General features: G+C 44.3%; 1 protein-coding gene across 6 annotated transcripts in view; it reads left to right on the top strand.

The window, feature by feature from the left end:
* The window catches only part of DNAH14 (dynein axonemal heavy chain 14), a 230,415-nt gene that overhangs the window by 130,151 nt on the left and 80,776 nt on the right, over window positions 1–19,488 (top strand). For all 6 annotated transcript variants that reach the window (XR_014781397.1, XR_014781398.1, XM_084793762.1 and 3 more), the window contains 9 exons: window positions 76–243; window positions 950–1,042; window positions 5,426–5,623; window positions 6,851–7,012; window positions 8,838–9,029; window positions 11,270–11,451; window positions 13,815–13,923; window positions 15,122–15,247; window positions 16,142–16,236. Coding sequence is in view for 4 of the 6 variants with exons in the window: in XM_084793762.1 (XP_084649888.1) it covers window positions 76–243; window positions 950–1,042; window positions 5,426–5,623; window positions 6,851–7,012; window positions 8,838–9,029; window positions 11,270–11,451; window positions 13,815–13,923; window positions 15,122–15,247; window positions 16,142–16,236 (1,325 nt within the window). In the remaining 2 variants the exon portion in view is untranslated. The remainder of the gene's footprint in view (window positions 1–75; window positions 244–949; window positions 1,043–5,425; window positions 5,624–6,850; window positions 7,013–8,837; window positions 9,030–11,269; window positions 11,452–13,814; window positions 13,924–15,121; window positions 15,248–16,141; window positions 16,237–19,488) is intronic.

Here is a 19,488-nt window from a genome sequence, read left to right as displayed (position 1 = left end):
AAAAAAGTTTCAATGTAAAAGCAATGGAATCTGAATACCAATCAGAATACTCATCGACTTCCTATCTTACCCTAGGTTATATGGAGTCATGAATGCCTGATGAATAATCCAACTGTGTTTGTGGACTTTATGGACATAAATAAGCCTCACAGGAAAAAGATCTACCAGAACACTGATAACTTTGACAAACTTCTCAGCATACTTAAGAAATTCCAGCAGAAGTTAAGTTCCACATCACTGGAGGTAAAGACACAGTATATGAAAGCCTGGGAGTGTTAAGCATGTGTATGTTTATTTCTACATATATAAGTACGTAGCAAACATTGGAAAGTGTGTGTCCCCGAGGTGAGGGAACAGACTTGGGTTTCAAGACAGACCACAGGAATTCAGCTGCTGTGCTTTCTCTCTTTGTCTCACTTCGTCCCAGTGGCAGCTAAATCTAGAGCCGGTGTGCGGCTGGGGCTGTAGGGAATTGGGCAGACTGAGTTAATGGAGTTAAGAAACGCACGAGAGTATAGCAACAGGGTCCAGAGTAGGAGACACACAATAGCTGTGGTGCTTTCCCCCTCTCCACTGCTGTAACGAGCAGGGGCTTTACTGAAGCTGAGGCGCCAACCAAAGTACAGACCCCCTGAGCATCTTCCCAAGTCTTTCTTCACTAGCCACTGTCGACACAGAGCAGTAGCAAAGCAAGCCGGCCGGACACCACTTTTCTGCTCCCTCGGTCCCACCAGTGACCAGGCCAGCTCGCTCAAATATGGGCAAAGGGGTGAGTGATCACATGTAAAAAAAAAAAACAAACTCTGTTGTAAACTCTGAAGTGGAGCTAGGTCACCACGCTACTAACAGGAGTCACTCTCGCTCCTGTCTCCTTGCAGGGAAAAACCTTAACCTACACTTGGCTTTTCTAAGCCTCTATATCGTTTATTTGCCACATTTCTTTTGCCAGATGTCTCATTCAACTGTATTCTTCAAGGAAGCTGTAGAACATATTACAAGAGCTACCAGAGTCCTTCGACAGCCAGGGAGTCACATGTTACTGGTAGGAATTTAAGCTCTTCAAATGTTTTTAAGGTTGCAAAGTGATAATTCAGAAAATCCAGTAAAATCTACACACGGAAGATGTATTTGTCTGCAAATTATGAAAAATCCCAAAAACTGAGTCATAGACCAAAATCTTTGTTTGCAAAACAAAGAGCATTGATGGCACATGCACATGCTTTTTGCTTTGGGGAGCCCTTGTTATGACTAAAACAGATGTGCTTGGCACCAGACATGATGTATCCTGGCATTAATCTAACATCTACACAGGCAGATCCTGGCTTCAAAATAGTACACCTACTTGGGTATTGATTTAGAAATAGGAGCCATTGCACAAAGATTTGTTCCTTAAGAGAATAAGTGACAGCTGAATTAATAAAATTACAAATAGTTGGAATAGAGAAAAGGTTTTGGAAATATGAATAAAATTCAGTGTTGGACCAGCAAGATAGCTCAGTGCTAAGCCTGATAACTTATATGCAACTACAAGCTGTCTGCCTACCTCTGTACCCATGTTTGTGCACCTGCACACGCACACTAAATAAATGTAATAAAACAATTTTAATCCATAATAATTAGCCAATTATATAAACATTTTATTTAATTTTTATTTATGGCTATTTTTATTTGTGTTTATTTACATCTATTTTTTCAAAAAGACTTTATCTTTCAGGCAGAACAGCTAAATTTTCACTTAATCTTTTTTTAAATAGACATTGAGCAACAAAATTAATTAAAAGGAATTTTTGGAATGAGAAAGTAGAATCAAGAACCACAATACAAAATAACTCTTTCCCCCATTCACCAACTTTCCCATCTATAAACGGCTTCACCTGAGTCTTCCCATTTCTTCATTCTGGCACTCCAGCCTGTGGATTGTGCTGTCCACCTGGGTCCATCTTGTCAATTCAATTGACCTAATCTAGAAGCCCCTCACAGACTTGCCCTGAGTTCATCCCCAAGGTGGCTATAGATTCTGTCAAACTAGATAGCTGGAAATTAGAAAGTACTTTGAAAAACATGAAAGCAATTACAATATATATTTAAAGCAATACTTAAAGGAAAATCTATAGGAAATGTATAGGTTCAAATGCTTGTACTTAAAAAGAAGAAAACTTCACATCAGTAGCCTAAAGTACAAAAAGGAAAGATAATCAAACCCAAGGCAAGCAGAGAGAGGGGGGGAGGGAGGGAAGGAGGGAGAGAGAGAGAGAGAGAGAGAGAGAGAGAGAGAGAGAGAGAAAATAATACCAATGAAGTGGAAAAGAGGCAACAGAAAAACACAGTGAGGATTTCTTTTTTTTTTTAGGTTTTTGTTTTGTTTTGTTTTGGTTTGGTTTGGTTTGATTTTTGAAGACAGGGTTCCTCTGTGTAGCCTTGGCTGTCCTAGACTCCCTTTGTAGACCAGGCTGGCCTCGAACTCACAGCGATCCGCCTGCCTCTGCCTCCCGAGTGCTGGGATTAAAGGATCAAGAAAGTCCCTTGAGCTAGACTGACTTGAGATGAGACTGAAGGTAGTAAAATCAGTAATCAAGGACTGTCAATGTCACTGATACCATTACAGAAATTGGGGGAGGGGCGTCATAGGGAAATAGTAGATTGGATGGCTTATATGAAATGGGCGTTTCCCTAGATGGACAGGATCTTAGCCTCTTTTCCTGTTGCTGTGATAAAAAAAAAAAAATACCCTGACACAAGCAACTTAAGGGAGGAAGGTTTCTTCTGGCGCACAGCTCACGGCACAGTCCTTCACACCAGCAAAGCGAAGGCAGCAGGGCTCTTGGAGCAGCTAGTCACGTGACACCCGCACTCAGAAGACTATGATGCGTGCATGCTCACTGCTCAGTTTCCTTTCTCCATTTTCTCTTTCCAGGGTCCCAGTCAGAGAATAGTCATGCCCACAGGGTTTTCCCTCATTAGTTCATGTAGTCAAGATAATTCCCAGAAGCCTGTCTCCCAGATGAGCCTAGGTCTTGCCAAGTTGAGAATTAGCACTAACCATCACAGACACACACATAAAAACTGAAGAATTCGAAAGTCTTGGTGGACCTGTCACAAATAGACATTTATTTAGAAATTCTGAAACTTCTCACAAGAAAGTCTCAAAGCCAAATGGCTTCACTGGGGAACTCTAACAACCAGCTAAGGAAGACTTTATACCAACCTTTCATGGACTCCTCAGAAAATAGAGGGTTGACTTCCCCACTTCTCTTTGTCTAGCAATGCCAACACCAAGGCAGACAAGGACGCTAGTCCATTTGAGTGGCTATGGGAAAACATTTGAGTCTGGGTAACATAAAGCTACCCCGACTTATTTAGCTCATGATTCTAGAAGAGTCCGAACAGCATGCCAGTAGAAGGTGGGATTCTGGATGGGGGTAGAATGTGCCAAGTGTCAACTTTATTCTCAGTTCTACATACTCTGGTTTGAAGAAAATCGCAAGGGCATACAACCCAGTTGAAAATAAACAGATACTTCCCAAAAGCTTGAGAAAACATTCTCAGAATCAACTCTCGCTGAGTAAACCAACCCATGATAATGCCAGTAACTGAGCAATAAATGAACCCATATCCCAAGGAGAGATCACAGCAGTTACCACACAGAGACCAAACAACAGACACCTACTGTCGCTAGGGATGCAAACGGCACAGTCACTGAGAGGTGGTTTTGGCAATGTCTTACATACGATCCAGCAAGCATGCTCCTACATCCTTGAAATTTTACAACCACAGGCAATCCTGCACATGAATGACTAACGCAACTTTATTCATAATGGGGAAAAAAACCTGGAAGTGACCAAGGCAAACCTCAACGAGCACATGACAACCTGTACAGTGGAATATGATCCAGAGATAAAAATAAGTAAGCTAAGGCCAGAGAACAGCTGCGTCAGTAAAGTGCGTGCTGCATAAGCCTAAGGAGTCTGCGCCTCAGCACCCGTGTAAAATGCTGAACATGGTGGCGTGTACTTGTAATCCCAGTGGGGTGGGGGCTACGGCTGGGAGAATCCCCTGGGCTTGCTGACTGGCCAGGCTGTCCTAATCAGCAGCCCCTAGTCTCCAGTAAAAGACCCAGTCCAAAGAAACCAAGGTAGATGGCTCCTGAAGAACACCTGAGGTGGACCCCTGGCCTCTATGTGAAAGTTCACTCTCGTGCAGCCATGAACACACACCAACACCCACCCAACCACCCCAGCACACAAGCTATTAAGCTGGAAAAAGACATGTGAGTCATGAATGCATAGTACTGAGAGAAATAAGATAATCTGGAAAATTATATCTTTACATGATTCCAGTTACATCACATTCGGGGGGGGGGGTGTGGGGGGGGGAGACAAAACTATAGAGATGATAGGAATTATCGGCAGTTTCTAAGAGCTTGCGCAAGACGGAAGGTCCAACAGCTTTATTTCAATGGGGAAAAAAATGTGTTTGAGAATACAACCAGTAATGCATCATACCATATATTTGTCAAAACCCACAGCAGTTCATAGCTAAAGACTGGACCTTAGTGTGTGCAATTTTGTCCTTTTTGAGACAGGGTCTTAGATATCCCAGGCCGGCCTTGAACAGCCCGTGTAGCCTAGGTTGACCTTGAACTCATGATCCCCCTTCCTCTGCCTCCCAAATGCTGGGGTTACAAGAGTACCTCCTCGCCCTATTTTGTGTGGTGTGGGGGATCGGCCCAGGGTTTGGTGCGTGGTAAGCAAGCCCTCTACCTACAGAGCTACATCCTCAGCTCAGTGTCCATAAATGTGTGTGTGAGCTAACTTCATCATCACCAAAGAACATTGTTGCTTTAAAGAAATATCTGTGTACAGATATTTCTGTACACAGTACAGAAATATATATCTGTCTTACGGATGAAGCATCGGACATTGATGACAACATACTATTGGTTTGTAAGTCTATCCGTGCTATTTTCCAGGTTATAAGTACAGTAAACTTTCATATAATTTAAGAAGCTATGAAGATATTAAATGTAATAATTGCTTATAGCCTGAAATATTCTGACTGTGAATATTTCTAGCATAAATATTTATATTTATATAATTTATATCATTTTATTATTTATATTATATATTATACTTATTGATTATCATATTAATTATAATTATATTGGTTATTATACAGTATATAATAATGTGTGATATATTTATACTATGTTTTGTTATTTATTTATATTATTATAATACTTATTAATCAAGTCCCAGAAAATATACAGGAATCACTTCCTTTGTTTTCATGGGTGTTTATTTGTTTGTGTATGGTGGGGTGGCACTCAGGGCCTTGTCCTTGTTAAACAAGTAGTTTTCCACTGAGCCAAATCCCGAACCCCAAGACATGTGAATCAGATGTTGGGTTATTTCCTTTTCTTGCAAAGATTGGAATGGATGGCTCTGGAAAGGAAACGTATGCAAGCTTAGCCTGTTACGTGGCGGAACACAAGCTGTGCCGGATGCCAATAGCTCACAACTTTCCCATCTCAGAATTCAAGGAAATCTTTAAAAAGATGTTTATTCAAGCTGGCTTGGAAGGGACTCCCACTGTGGTCATGGTGGCCAACTTACAAGAAGAACAGGTATGTGCTCGAGGTCTACATTACTTGCTAGAACATGATGTCTGTGCCCCTTCGAAGGCTCACGTCTGTGCGTGCGCCTTCCTACCAGCTCACCATTTCAGCCTTTTGTGCTCTCGGTGCCCACAGACTGTGTTTGCAATCAGGCCATAGCTCTCAGTGAACACGCAACAGAAGTATTTCCTGTCTTTGTTGTTTCCATTTTAACAGATTGGAAGTGATTACTTCCTGTAGCAAAGTCGTCCACTTGGTATCATAAGAGTTCTGTTTTCTGCTGCACAGATGTTTACAGATGTGGGTGTAATGTTTGTTGCTGAGGAAGGTTCAGGCACTTCCTTTTCCTTTACCCTTCACTATCCTTCACCTTGCATGATTGTTTTTAACACAGAAGCAAAAACATCCCCACTACTGTGTCCTTTTACTGTCAAGGCAAAATTGGGAACAACACTTTAGGTCATATTTACTCCTTATGACAAAACTCAAGGGGATGTTCTATGAGTGCATTCTGACAAAATACATTTCAAAATATTGCTTAAAACCCTATCCTGATTTTTCTCCTAAGTCTGGTCTCTGTCTACCAAAAGTTAATTTTGATTGGATGCCATATTTGAGAATAAACCAAATACCATGTCATATCCACCATCTAAATTTTCTGTCCTGTCTGTGTTTTCTCCCTTCCCCGAAGCTGAGCATCCCACCCCACTGACCTGCTTGAGGCTTGTAAAACACCCTTTATCTCTGGTTTCAGAAGATGCCAATTCTGCCATGCTTGGAGCCCACCATTATAATTTCATCAATGTTTTTTTCCGGCTAAAGGCTGAGATGAACATTAGTGGGGTGCGTGGGGGGGGGCGGGGGGCAGGGGAAGAAAGAGACTTGTGTAAATTAAAATAATACCTCCACCAGGCTATTTCTAGCTTTTCCTCTGGTCAGAGACAGATCCGGGTGTGTTAAGGTTTCTATGAACTGCCTGAAACAAGATCCCTGCCAAGCTCACTGCCTCACGCCCTAGCCCAGGTGTGTGGCAACCACTGGGTACCAAGACTGTGTCTCCCTGGCACATCTGAATTTATGGGCGGGTAGGTGAGGTTTATTCTGATTAAGCTGAGTTAAGATGTCAGCTTTTATAATAAGGAGCCTCAGTTGCCCTTAAATGTTGCTAACTTTCTCAGTTTGTTTAGAGTAAAATGTATGATTTCTTCATTGCTGATTGATGTGCGTTTCCCTTAGACATTATTTCTGGAAGATTTGAACTACATTATCAATGCAGGAAAGGTTTCTAACATGTTTGAAAATGAGGAGCTGGATTCTATTCTCATGAGAATCAGAGCCATCACTGACCAACCTACCTACATGGATGATAGAAAATATTTGCTCTCCTTATTCCAAAAGGTACTGTTTTGTGTCTTGATTTTATCAAATTGTCATGGTAAATTTAAAGCGGATCATATTTATAATCTTGTACACAGTGTTCAAGTTGCATACAATTTCTTTAGTTCATCAAGTAAGTTTTAAAAAGCTACTATAATATTCAGCTCTCCTACACACTTCATGCCCTAGGTACTGTCCTGAGACCAAATGGCTAACTTTTTCAAAAGTAAAACAATAACTGTATACAACAAAATGAAAACCTCACCCCTAGGTTTTTACGCTGAGATTCCTTCCTCGTGCCTAGTGAGGGGTTCATTTCCGTTATGTTGGTATCAAGTCAGAAAAGGAAAGAATTCTTTCACCCCTTTGAGCATTCATAGAATTGAGCAGGAATAAAATATATTTTAGAAAAAAATAAAAAGAAATTGGGGAGGCAGAGGCAGGCGGATCGCTGTGAGTTCGAGGCCAGCCTGGTCTACAAAGTGATTCTAGGACAGCCAAGGCTACACAGAGAAACCATATCTTGAAGAAAAAACAAACAAAAGAAAGGTAGGAAGGAAGAAAAAAAAAGAAATTGACTGCAAAGGGCGAGAAGAACTCAGCAGCAGGAGCCTCAAAAGCACCAGTTTGACAGAGCCATAGACCTAATGGCAATCTGGCTTTTGTCTGTCTACCTTGGTGAACCTGATGATTTGACACGTGGTTCACCTAAGGGACCATCTCCAGGAGATTTGGACTCTGTCATTGATTTGGGAAAACCTAACATCAGAAACTGAGGGACCAGATTCATTATGTTATAATGAGAATTGGATCGTTTTTGTCTTTTAGCTGTGACTATGCAGCACTGGGTAGCCAAGAGCGTAGTGATTGATGGCTGTGACTGCTCAGCCCAGACCGAAATGTGCGCTGGGGAAGGCTGCAGGGCCACAGTCGAGCGGGATCAGCCCCAATGCGTGGTGCCTCAGTGCCCTGACGTCTTTCTGGTTTTTATCTTTGCCATATTTCTTTGGCAAGCAGTTGTTTGTTACCTAGAGTTGTCTATGATTTATACCTGCTGGGCTCTGAGTTAGCAGAAGTGTGCTGACTGCGGAGGCCCCTCCAGCTCTGTGGGTTGATATAAAGTGGCACGGGAAAAATAGAAAAAAAGGATCTGTGTCTTATGCCAAGAACTCAGCAGCAGCAGCCGACTTGGATCTTAGGAGCAAAGAGAGCGCAGGCCAACATCGGCAGTGGTCTGGTATTCGTATTCTCAAACCAGGACATTTGAGAGCACATGGCGCAAAGGGGCCTGCCCTGCGTACAGGGTGGCGTGTTGCCAAATGAAGTTTTGAATGAAGTTAATATTTATCTTAATCACAGAAAGAAAGAAACTGAAGATTAGCCTAAGACCCATACATGAGCTCATATTGCCTTCCATAACCTGCTAACGCTAAGACTGCATTACCACTATTGTGACTCCAGTCCATCTTTCAACTGTAATTAATCTGAAAGCTTTCTTACTTTGAGTTTCCAGAAGTTGCTGAAGAGACCCCACCCCAGAGAAGGTTAAGCAGTAGGCTCATCACTGCCTGACATAAGCACTCCTCCCCCCCCCGCCCACCCCCCCACCTCATAAGAATTATGCTGGATCCACAATCCAGAGATACCAAGTGCAGTCATATGGGGCTCCCTGGAGAAGCCTCGCTGGTGGCAGATAGCACAGCAGAGCGCAATCAGCTAGTCTCTGAGAGTCCAACGACGCATTGAGGAAACAGCTGAGACAAGTTTTAAAAGGAACTTTCAGTATAATTATCTTTTTCCGGGTAGGGGGTTACATTTTAACAGGGCATACGTCTATCAATTTCAGAGAGTCTCTAAAAATCTGCATGTTTTCATGATCATGAGTCCGGCAGGCTCTAACTTCCGCCAGAACTGTAGAGTTTACCCGTCTATGATCAGCTCCTGCACCATCGACTGGCTGCAGAAGTGGCCTGACGAGGCTCTCCTAATTGTGGCCAACTCCTACCTAGAGGAAAAAATCAAAATGGAGAGCAAAGAGGTAAGTGCTTAGGAGCAGCACGTGAGCACCCTGAACCTGAGCAGCAGGACTACACACACACACACACACACACACACACACACACACACACACACACACACACACACACACACACACACACACACACACACACCTGGGTGGGGGAGGGGAAAGGGGAATAGGCATTAAGCTGCATGGTGTGGTCCTCACTTGTCCACCCTAACTCTTTACAAGCTATGTATTTGTTCTGCTTCCTACCCGACCAAGTTCAAGACTGCCTGGGCTGCACACTGCCTAGGTCACCTCTGTTACCATTTTGTACAATAGTTCCTTTCATGAGGATTCTGGAACCTTCTGAGGATTTCTTTTTAAATTGTTTCTGGACAACTAGGGCTGGCAAGATGGCTCAGTGGTTAAGAGCACTGGCTGCTCCTGCTGAGGACCTGAGTTTGATTTCTAGAGCCCAGTAGATGTTCACAGATATGTTTCAGATACTCTAGCGTTCTCTTCTGGCTTCTGCGGGCACTGCACACACAGGGTACATAGAAATGCATATAGACAAAACATCCATACACTTAAAAAATAAGTAAATAATTAACTTTGTCAGGCAGTGACAGTGCACATCTTCAGTCCCAGCACTTGGGAGGCAGATCTCTGTGAGATCAAGGCCAGCCTGGTCTACAGAATGAGTTCCAGGACAGCTAGGGCTACACAGAGAAGCCTTGTCTCAAAAAACAAAAACAAAATTTCTTGACAATTTCGTACATACATAATGCATTCTAATTACTCTCACCCCCCACACACACCTCACTTCTTTCCCTCCCACCTCTGACTACTCTCCGCTTCTCTGCAAACCTCTTTCTCACATTCATGTCTCCTCCTTTGTATCTTGCGATCACAGTGTGTGGTATCTTCAGTAACGGGTCTTAGCTTCTAGCTCTGGTGGGCAACCATGAGGGCTGACAAAGCCTTCAGGAGCCTCCCTAACAACGCTTTTTGCACAGCAGATCCTTTGGTAAGAGTTCTGCAGCCTTCCATGTACTTCATTTGGTGATTTTAGTAGTTAAATGTGTTCTTTGACAACTTTCTAGAGAGAGGTCAGTATGAGATGCACACCAACTACTCTGAGCTCGGCTTTTCTTGTCTCACCCACACCCCTGTCTACAGATCTAGTCTGTGGGTATTAAACTAAAGATCCCAGAGGGCCTAGCTGACAGAAAAGGGGTAAAGATGCTGACAGAAGGAATTACAAATGCCTGGAGGCACAAGACTCAACCTAGGCCTTAGAAAGGGCTTGCATCTTTACAGGCCCAAGTATCCAAGAAAGCAAAGTCAGACAAGGGCAGAGATGGGGCAGAACCCTAAAGAGTTTGCAGCAGTGTTAAAAGTGACCAGAAGTCAGTGAGGTCTGGTGTCTAGAGACTGGCAACAGGACCAAGTTATGCCTCAGCCTGAATGCCTTAAATTCTAAGCATAGTGGTGTTCCTTCTGCTCTGGGCCGTTACACTTTGGAGCTTTGCTGTACTCAAACTTGCTAGAATGCCATGCTTTGGTAACCATTGTCAGAAAGGAAAGAAGGGAGTGTTTCAAGGGCCCTGTGCTGCCTACTTTTATGTCAACTTGACCCAATCTAGAGTTATGTGAAAGGAAGGAACAACAATTGAGAAAAAAATGCCTCGATAACATCCAGCTGTAGGGCATTTTCTTAATTGGACTGATGGGAGAGGGCCCAGCCCATTGTGGGTGGGGCCACGCCAGGGCTGGAGGTCCTAGGTTCTGTAAGAAAGCAGGCTAAGCAAGCCATGGGGAGCAAGCCAGGAAGCAGCACCCCTCCATGGCCTCTGCATCAGCTCCTGTCTCCAGGATCCTGCCCTGTTTGAGTTCCTGTCCTGACTTCCTTTGATGATGAGCAGTGATGCGGAAGTGTACGCTGCATAAACCCTTTCCTCGCCAGGTTGCTTTGGTCCTGTGTTTCATCACAGGAACAGAAACCCTAAATTAGGCAAGCCCTGACTGTTGCTGCTGGTCCCCTAAGTCCTTGGGTGGCTCTCACAGCACACAGCCTACAAGAATGAGTCTGGTGTGTCATTAGTGGCTCACTGTTGCCTCATGGACCTCATCTTCTTCCATCATTTAAAACTCTCATGACCATGGTGCCATCTCAGGAGCTGCCTATATCATTCTGCGTCTCAGAAATGTTGCGGTATTTCAACTTACTGCCCTTTCTTCTCTTGTAATTCTCAAAAATTATTGCTCTTCAGAATATAAATAACCAGTTAGCCCCAACATGTGTCGAGATCCACAAAAGTATGAAGGATTTGAGCACAAAATACTTTGAAGAAACTGGAAAGCACTATTATATAACTCCCAGTAGCTACTTGAAGTTCTTGGAAATGTTTACCCGCATTCTGAGGGTGAGACACGAGGAGATGCAGGCAAAGAGGTGAGGCTTTGAGTAAAACAGAAATGGGGCAGAGCACAGGTTGGAAGTTTTTTGTTTTTTAAGGCCATTTTAAAATGTGTGTTTTTACATCCATGCTTTTATTTATTTAAAAAAATAGACACAAATACAAAATAATGATTGTTCTCATGGGGGGCCCTGGGGCTAACAACTATGGTGGCTCATAAGGAAACAGTCCATGCCTACCCTGCGTGCATCCAGAGGCCGCCCTCATCGTGGCAAGACTGACAGATCTGTGAGAGAGAAATCAGTTCTGGTTAGATCCAGTTTAATCACCTACATAGACAGTGTCTACTTATGCACATGATGGCTAATTGGCCATGGTTTTGGGGGTTACACCGAAAGAAAAGTGGCCCGATGACTGCAGTGCAGATGGCTGAAAAAATGTCTCACGCTGCCACAGAGCACAGTATAGGTAGCAGCTGTGGCTGGGAATATGGGGAGGCCTTAGGGGTAATTAGATCTCGCTGTTATCCTTCGAACATCTTTCGCTTGTTCTCTGACAGTTTCACGCATATGCACAATGCATCTCGATTCTTCCCACCCCAGCCTTCTCCTTTACTCACCCTCTGGCCTCCCTCATCACGTCCTCCCACCTTAATTTCATGTCCTCTTCTTTTTGTTATTTTTAAAGAACCCTCCAAGCCCTATTAGTGCTGCTTGCTGAGAAACTGACTGATCTTTTTGACATGAGCTTGTCCAGGTGACCATAGCTGCAGCGGATCCTAAGTACCGTGGCCGTGTCATGGCCAGAAGACTGCCCGTCACAGCCCTTCTCCCATCTCCAGCTCGTACATATTTTCCATCCTCTCTTTTACTTGTTTATGGTGCCAGGGGTGGGACCTAGGGACTCAAGCATCCTAGGCAAGCGCTCTGCCACTAACTTACACCCCCGGCCCCTCATACATAACCAGAACCAAGAAGACAATGAAAGTTTGCCTTGTGACAACCTCCTGGAAAGACAGCAAATGGGTAGGAATCAGCCTTGTAACATCTATTCAATAGATATCCCGAATTCTCACATCCCGGAACTCAAGGGAGCCCTACAGAGTCAGAACCACTGCAGTTAAGCCTTACCTAGGTGGCCTTCAAGCGCCGTAGGACGAACACCCCAATATAAGTCCATCACAGGCCTGTTGTGATGTGTCCAACAAGTCCTTAAAAAGAAAAGCCACTTTGTCAGGTACTTTGGACAGAATCCATCCTAGTTTTATGGAACATTGACATAGTGATGGCTTCTGTTTCGAAGTTAGACCACAGCAGAATCCCTGTGTGGAGCTGAGCCACGTCATCCACCCGAGTGTTTCAAGACATACTGGCAGCTGTACTTACTCTGCCCCAGCTGGGCCATGGGAAATATGGATAAATATGGTGCTTCAACACCACTCGATGAAGAGTTCAGTCTGTGTGATGAGCACATCCAAGCCTGGCATTTACATAAGAAGTCTGGGGTTGCCTGGATCACATTTTACTAATGTGGGTTCAGGGTCAGAGTTAACGGGGTTTTGTTACTGACATCATATGGGCATGTGTCAGTTAACTGTGGAGCAGCTGGGATTGTCAGAGCCCAGGCTAAAGAAGACACATAGTGTTCAGAAGTGAATCTGGCTCCCCTGCTCAAGTGGAGGCTGCCACCTTCTGGGAGGTTTCCATGAGATTAAGATTTCTATTGTTCAGCAGTTTAATCAAGGTGAGAACGATCTGGGTAAATCACCTAGCTTCCTTCCAGACAAGAATCAAAAGAGATTAATGGACCTTCTTTCCACGCCTATATTTGGATCTGTGGTCTCTCCCTTCCTCTGAAAGACTGTTGCCATGTAACTGCTGTGGCTAAGCCCTGTCACAAGCACCTTATGCCCAAAGTGAGTCCGTTTTTCTCCTTAACCTGCCCCTTAACAAGTTGAGAAAATTCCTCCTGACTCCTAGTTGCGTTTTTGTCATGAATTTTCTCGAGTGCTTTCTTTACATTTCCAGTTGATCGGGTCATCTGATTTTCCTACATTAGACAACTAATATATGGTGGGTTATATATCAATTGACTTTTCAAACCCTAAACTGGTGTCTTAAACCCCTAAAATATGCACCCTGCTTGATCAGGATTATAATTCTTTATATGGTGTTAAATTATCCTTGTTAATATTCAGTCGTACTCTTTACCTGCTTTTAACAGGACGAGCGTCCCTAGTGTGAAATCTAACATTTGGAATGCTGACATAGCTCGAAAAGCCTGAGATTTCAGAGAGTTCAGATTAGGGGTGCTCAGCTAGGATGCCCCACATTCAGACACTTCTTGTCTTAAGCATTTTGGACATGGGAGGTCAGCCTGCTCTTTGTTTCCCCCTCAGGAATCGCTTCTACATGGGCCTGTCCAAGATTCTGGAAGCAACTGCGTTAGTCATAGAGATGCAGGAAGAACTTTTGATTATCGGCCCTCAAATAGAACAGAAGGCAAAGGTGACATTGAGTCTTAAATCTCTCCCGAAGGCTTTATGGTCAGAGACAGAGCCGTGTTTGAAAGCAGAGGCTCTGCCAGCTGACAGAGATGACTTCAGATTTCAGCTTTGCCACAATATAGCTAGGCAACTTTGAAGAAATTACTTTATAATGATTACATCAAGTCCTAATATAGAACTGTTGCGGTGATAAAAAATACAATGACCAAAAGCAACTTGGAGGGGGGAGGGTTCATTTCAGAGGAAGTCAGGCCAGGAACTCAAGGCAGGAGCCTGAAGGCAGGAACTGAAGCCGATGCCGTGGAGGAGCACTGCTCACTGGCTTGCTCCTCATTGCTTGCTCAATACAACCAAGGGCCACCTGCCCACAAGTGACACTGCCCACAGTGAGTTGGACCCTCCCACATCAATCCTCAGGCAATAAAATGCCCTACAGACTTGCCTCCAGGCCAGTCCTGTGGAAGCATTTCCTCAATTAAGATGTGTTCTTCCCAGATGACCCTAGCTCCTGTCAAGCTGAGGTAAAGACTAACCAGCACCACACCCAACCCTAGAAACTGACTGAAGAAGAATCCCCAGGTAATTGGTTAAATCACCAGAAATCTGCCACGGTAATGCTCAGGCTCTCAATTGTTTTAAAAGCCATTGCTTGCCGTGAGTGTGAGTGTGAGTGTGTGTGTGTGTGTGTGTGTGTGTGTGTGTGTGTGTGTGTGTGTGTGTCTAGAAATTAAACCTCAGGCCTGACACCAAACAAGCACTCTATCGCTGAGGTATGCTCCCAATTCTTGTCATATATACATATCCCTTTGTGGGACCTCCAGTTACACCTACATAAGACCCTTTTTATACAGTTATTTTTATCTGTATGGGTGAATTGCCTGCCTCCATGTATGTATACATGTGCACCTAGTGGCACATGAGATGCTCTGGAACTGGAGTTACAGATGGTAAGCCTCCATGTGGATGCTGGCAGGCGATCCCTGGTCCTCCAGAAGAGCAGCCACCCCTCTAGGCCCTTGTCATCTTTCTTGGTGTGTATGAAACCATCTTTATGGTAGCCATCCTAATTACTCCATTACATGTATTTCAGGCTAGTTTCTACAAATTATATAATTATTAAATACACTTTTTTTTATTTCTGCTCTAAAAAAAAAACATGTGTCAAAGTCCATTCTAAGAAGAACTGTTTGGTCCTTTAGGAAAAAGAACTCCTTGTGGAAAAGCTGCGGAAAGACTCACAAATAGTTGAAAGGGTTCAGATGCTCGTGAAGCAGGACGAGGAAATGGTGGCTGAAGAAGTGAAAATTGTGGAAGACTACGCTCAGGTGAGCCGACGTTCAGTGAACCCCAGCTGCCTGGGCTTGGGACCTCCACGCTCAGGTGAGCCAATGTTCAATGAACCCCAACTGTCTGGGCTCGGGACGTCCACAGGTAAAGGCAGTGGGGTAGATATGCTCATTTTACCCCAGCAAGTATGTTTTGAGCCCTGTTCCACACAGGAAGCTATTAGGGAAAGTAGGCAGCCCGGGCATGTGTGGCCTCATCCTGGGCAGCTCTGCAGGTTGTGCTGGCACTCAGGTAAGCCTTGCCTCCAGGAGCAGCATCGCCAAGGAGCCCTACCTCTAACAGAACCATCCCTCACTGTTTCCGCTCCCCGTGGATACGTTCTTATCAGGAACTGGAGAACACATTACATTTCGTGTATAAAACATTGCCCATAGCCTGGCACAGTGGCACACTCCTTTAATCCCAGCACTCAGGAAGCAGAGGCAGGCAGATCTCTGTGAGTTGGAGGCCAGCCTGGTCTACAAAGCAAGTCTAGGACAGCCAAGGCTACAGAGAGAAACCCTGTCTTGAAAAATCAAGAACAACCCCCCAAAAAAATTTTCCCATGACAGAAGCATGTGTGACTTGTGTAATTCATACAATAAAAAATGTCAAGCCACATTTTCCATCAACATTCCAACGACTTTAAATATGTGACTATGGGGCTGGAGTGATGGCTCAGAGCTTAAGAGCACTGACTGCTCTTCCAAAGGTCCTGAGTTCAATTCCCAGCAACTACTTGGTGGCTCACAACCATCTATAGTGAGATCTGATACCCTCTTTTGGCAGGCAGGCGTACATGAAGGTGAAACACTATATTAAATTAATAAATCTTTAAATATGTGACTATATTTGTTCACATATAATTAGGATTAATTATGTCTTCATTGCAGAAAACTTCCAATGAACTTAAAAGTGTGCTGCCCGCTTTAGACAAGGCAATTATGGCTCTAAATTCCCTGGATAAAAGTGATATTTCTGAATTAAGGTGAGTAATTTTCTGTCTACTTTGAGTTTAAAAGCCTCTGACTAGAACAAAAATGTATAGGTAAGAGTCTGAATTTTTCTTTTTAAGATTATTTATTATGTATACAGTGTTTTGTCTGCATGTACACCTGCATGCCTGAAGATCTCATTATAGCTGGTAGTGAGCTACCATGTGGTTGCTGGGGACTGAACTTAGGACCTTTGGAAGAGCAGTGGTGCTCGTAACCTCTGAGCCATCTCTCCAGCCCAAGAGTCTGAATTTCAATTTTTATATTAACTTGTGTCCATTTGGTTCCTGTGGATTTCTCATCATGAATGGTATTTACCATGGGTTATTGGTTTTCAGGGATGCCAGTATTTTATCGATCCTTAAGCAAGGAAAACTACCACCATGCTAAAACCATGAGACGTTTGTCATAAACTAAATTGTCATCACTGATATGTAAAACTTCACATCCTCGAATAGTCAAGTAAAGCATTATCTGAACTGCAGTTCCAAAGTTAGGACTTAGTATTTACGTCCGAGCACTCATTCCTGGGTGAGCACTGAGCTCTGGGGGACTCGGAACCAGCCAAGGAACATGGGAGGCTGCAGTGCTCACATGTACCCCAAGGGGGCACTATGCAACCTCTTCTCCCTGGTGTGTCTCTTCGAAATAGTATCCTGGTATGAAGAAAGGGACTGAACAGAAATATCCAAGAAAGCCTTGGAAGAATTGAAATATGATAGGGGACAAAGACTTGAACTTTGTGATCCTGATTTGGGTCTTTAGGTAGGATATTTTTAACATGAGGTTTCCTTGTTAATAATGGAAATCTCCAAATACTCTATCGCTGATCGCAGCAGGTATTCCATAGTTCTTAGAAAAGCAGTGTTTTAAGGGGCTGAAGATACAGTTCAATGGTTAAGAGCCCGGACTGCTGCTCTTCCAGAGGACCCGGGGTCCCAGCCTCCACATGCAGTTCCGGGGGATCTGACACCCTCTTGTGGCTTCTATGGGCACAGACATACACACAGGCAAAACACCCATATACATAAAATGAATGTTCAAAAAAAAAATGTTTAAAGCAGTAGTGTTTTAACAAAGGCTGTGGGGGTGCAGGGCAAGCCCACCGTCATGATTATCTGTTGTGGATGTGCTGGGATCACAGGCATGTGAGGTGGTGCTCAACTTCTAATATGGGTATTGGGGATCTGAATTCAAGGCCTGGGGCTCCCTCAGCAAGCACTTTACCAGCTGGGCATCTCCCTGGCCACAACCTCCTCGTCACATTTACAACACCTTAACTCTTAGTGTTTCAAAACAGCAGCCCAGGGGCTTTCACAGTTCTCAAGTTAACCCATCAGCATTAGGCTGAGGACCAAGTGCACAGAGAACGGAGAAAGGCAACCGAATTCCTGGTACCCTCTCCCTCGAGCTTTCACTCTTAGCCATTTATTATTCATTCAGCAAACCTGCTGCATGCACACCATACAGCAGGCCTGTCCCAGGCACTGAGCTCACAGCAGCCGAGGCGGAAGACGCACCCCGATGGAGAACAGGGCCCATCTGGCAAGGAGATGGGCAGCTGTGTAGTGAAACTAGGGCAAAAGAGTAGAAAGCACAAACATCTCAGAAGTGTGCTCAGTGGTTTGGGGGAACTGCAAAAGACCATGGTGGCTAGAGGTGTGGACAGAGGAGGTGTCAGGAGAAGGGGGTGGAGCCAGGGTGCTAATTGAGGACAAGCCTTCACCAGCATGGCCCCGCCCCCGTACAACCTGTGCCTTGCCACTTCCCTCCAGAAGATCTTACCCCCTTAACTTCTGTTCTGAATGATGCTTCTGACAGGAATGCCCAGCTACTTTCTTTTTTATTACTAATTTTGAATATGTATCTGCCGAGGGGGCAGGGTACATGCCCCTGAGAGCAGATGCGTATGGAGACCAGAGCATCAGACCCTGTGAAGTTACAGGTAGTTGTAACTATGTGGGCCTGAGACTCCATTCCTAACCCTGCACGGCACGATGGGGAGAAGCCATTATTTCAATAGAGCTTATTAACCAAAGGTAAAATGGGGGCAATTGCATAGTTAGGAGTGTAAGTGTGAGGACTAAGTAAGTAATATAGGGATAATACGTGACGCTCTCCCTCATAATACATACAATAATAATTAACAACCAAACTTGGGTCCTCTGCGAGAGCAGTGCACGCTCCTAACCACCAAGCTATCTCCGTAGCGCCCCACACTCACAGGCACCATCTGCAAGCAGTGATGCACATGGCTGTCGTGCCAGCGCTACCACTTTCCTCCCATATCACCTCAGCTGCCTTCTGTGCAGTAGGGTGGCACCCAAGGGACCCAGCCGGCCAACACAGAGCAGCTTCACTGAGGGTACCAGCTCAGTGAGGATCACTCTTGTGCTGAGAAGTGCCTCTCCTTCTGCCCTGGAACTGCAGACTCGGTGTGGGCCAACGCTGCCCTTGCGTCCTTCGCCTGTATTTTGTCATTTGTAAAGATTTTCCCATGTGGTGTTACCACTGTAGCAGGAAACTGGTTGGGACAGAACAGAAAGTGGTTCGCGATGTTCCAGGCATGATGCTCTTACCCTGTCTTTAGAGACAGATCCCAGTCTATGGCCCTGCCCCTGAGCTGTTAGATCAGTGACTTTGAAGGATAAAGGAGGAACGGTCCTTAAATCACAAGGGCGGGGCTGACGTGCAGCGTGCACATGCGCACATGCACACACAGTGTTTCTGTGGCACACTCTTCAGTAAGTCAACTCGAATAACACAGAAAGGTCCCTAACTTAAAATGAGTCTGCGTTGGGTCCTTTTATAACAGAAAGAATTAATCTCTAACGCACACTAATTTTAGAGTTAAATTTTATGCATTTAATCTTTTTTTGTTTGGTTTGGTTTGGTTTGGTTTTTTGTTTTATTCTTTTGTTTTTTTGTTTTTGTCTTTGTTTTTTGAGACAGGGTTTCTCTGTGTAGCCTTGACTGTCCTGAACTTGCTTTGTAGAACAGAGTCGAACACACAGCAATCCACCTGCCTCTGCCTCCCAAGTGCTGGGATTAAAGGCATGCGCCACTACCGCCCAGCTGCATTTAGTCTTCTAAAACAAAGTTATCCATGTACTAAGGACATTCTTTTGTTTTGTTTTGTTTTGAGATAGGGTTTCTCTGTGTAACAGCCCTGAATGTCCTGGACTTGCTTTGTAGATCAGGCTGGCCTCCCACAGAGATCCACCTGCCTCTGCCTCCCAAGTACT

The sequence above is a fragment of the Acomys minous genome (assembly GCF_964271855.1).
Source record: "Acomys minous genome assembly, chromosome: 1".
In the NCBI taxonomy this organism is placed as follows: Eukaryota; Metazoa; Chordata; class Mammalia; order Rodentia; family Muridae; genus Acomys; species Acomys minous.
This window is presented reverse-complemented; position numbering and strand designations above follow the sequence as displayed.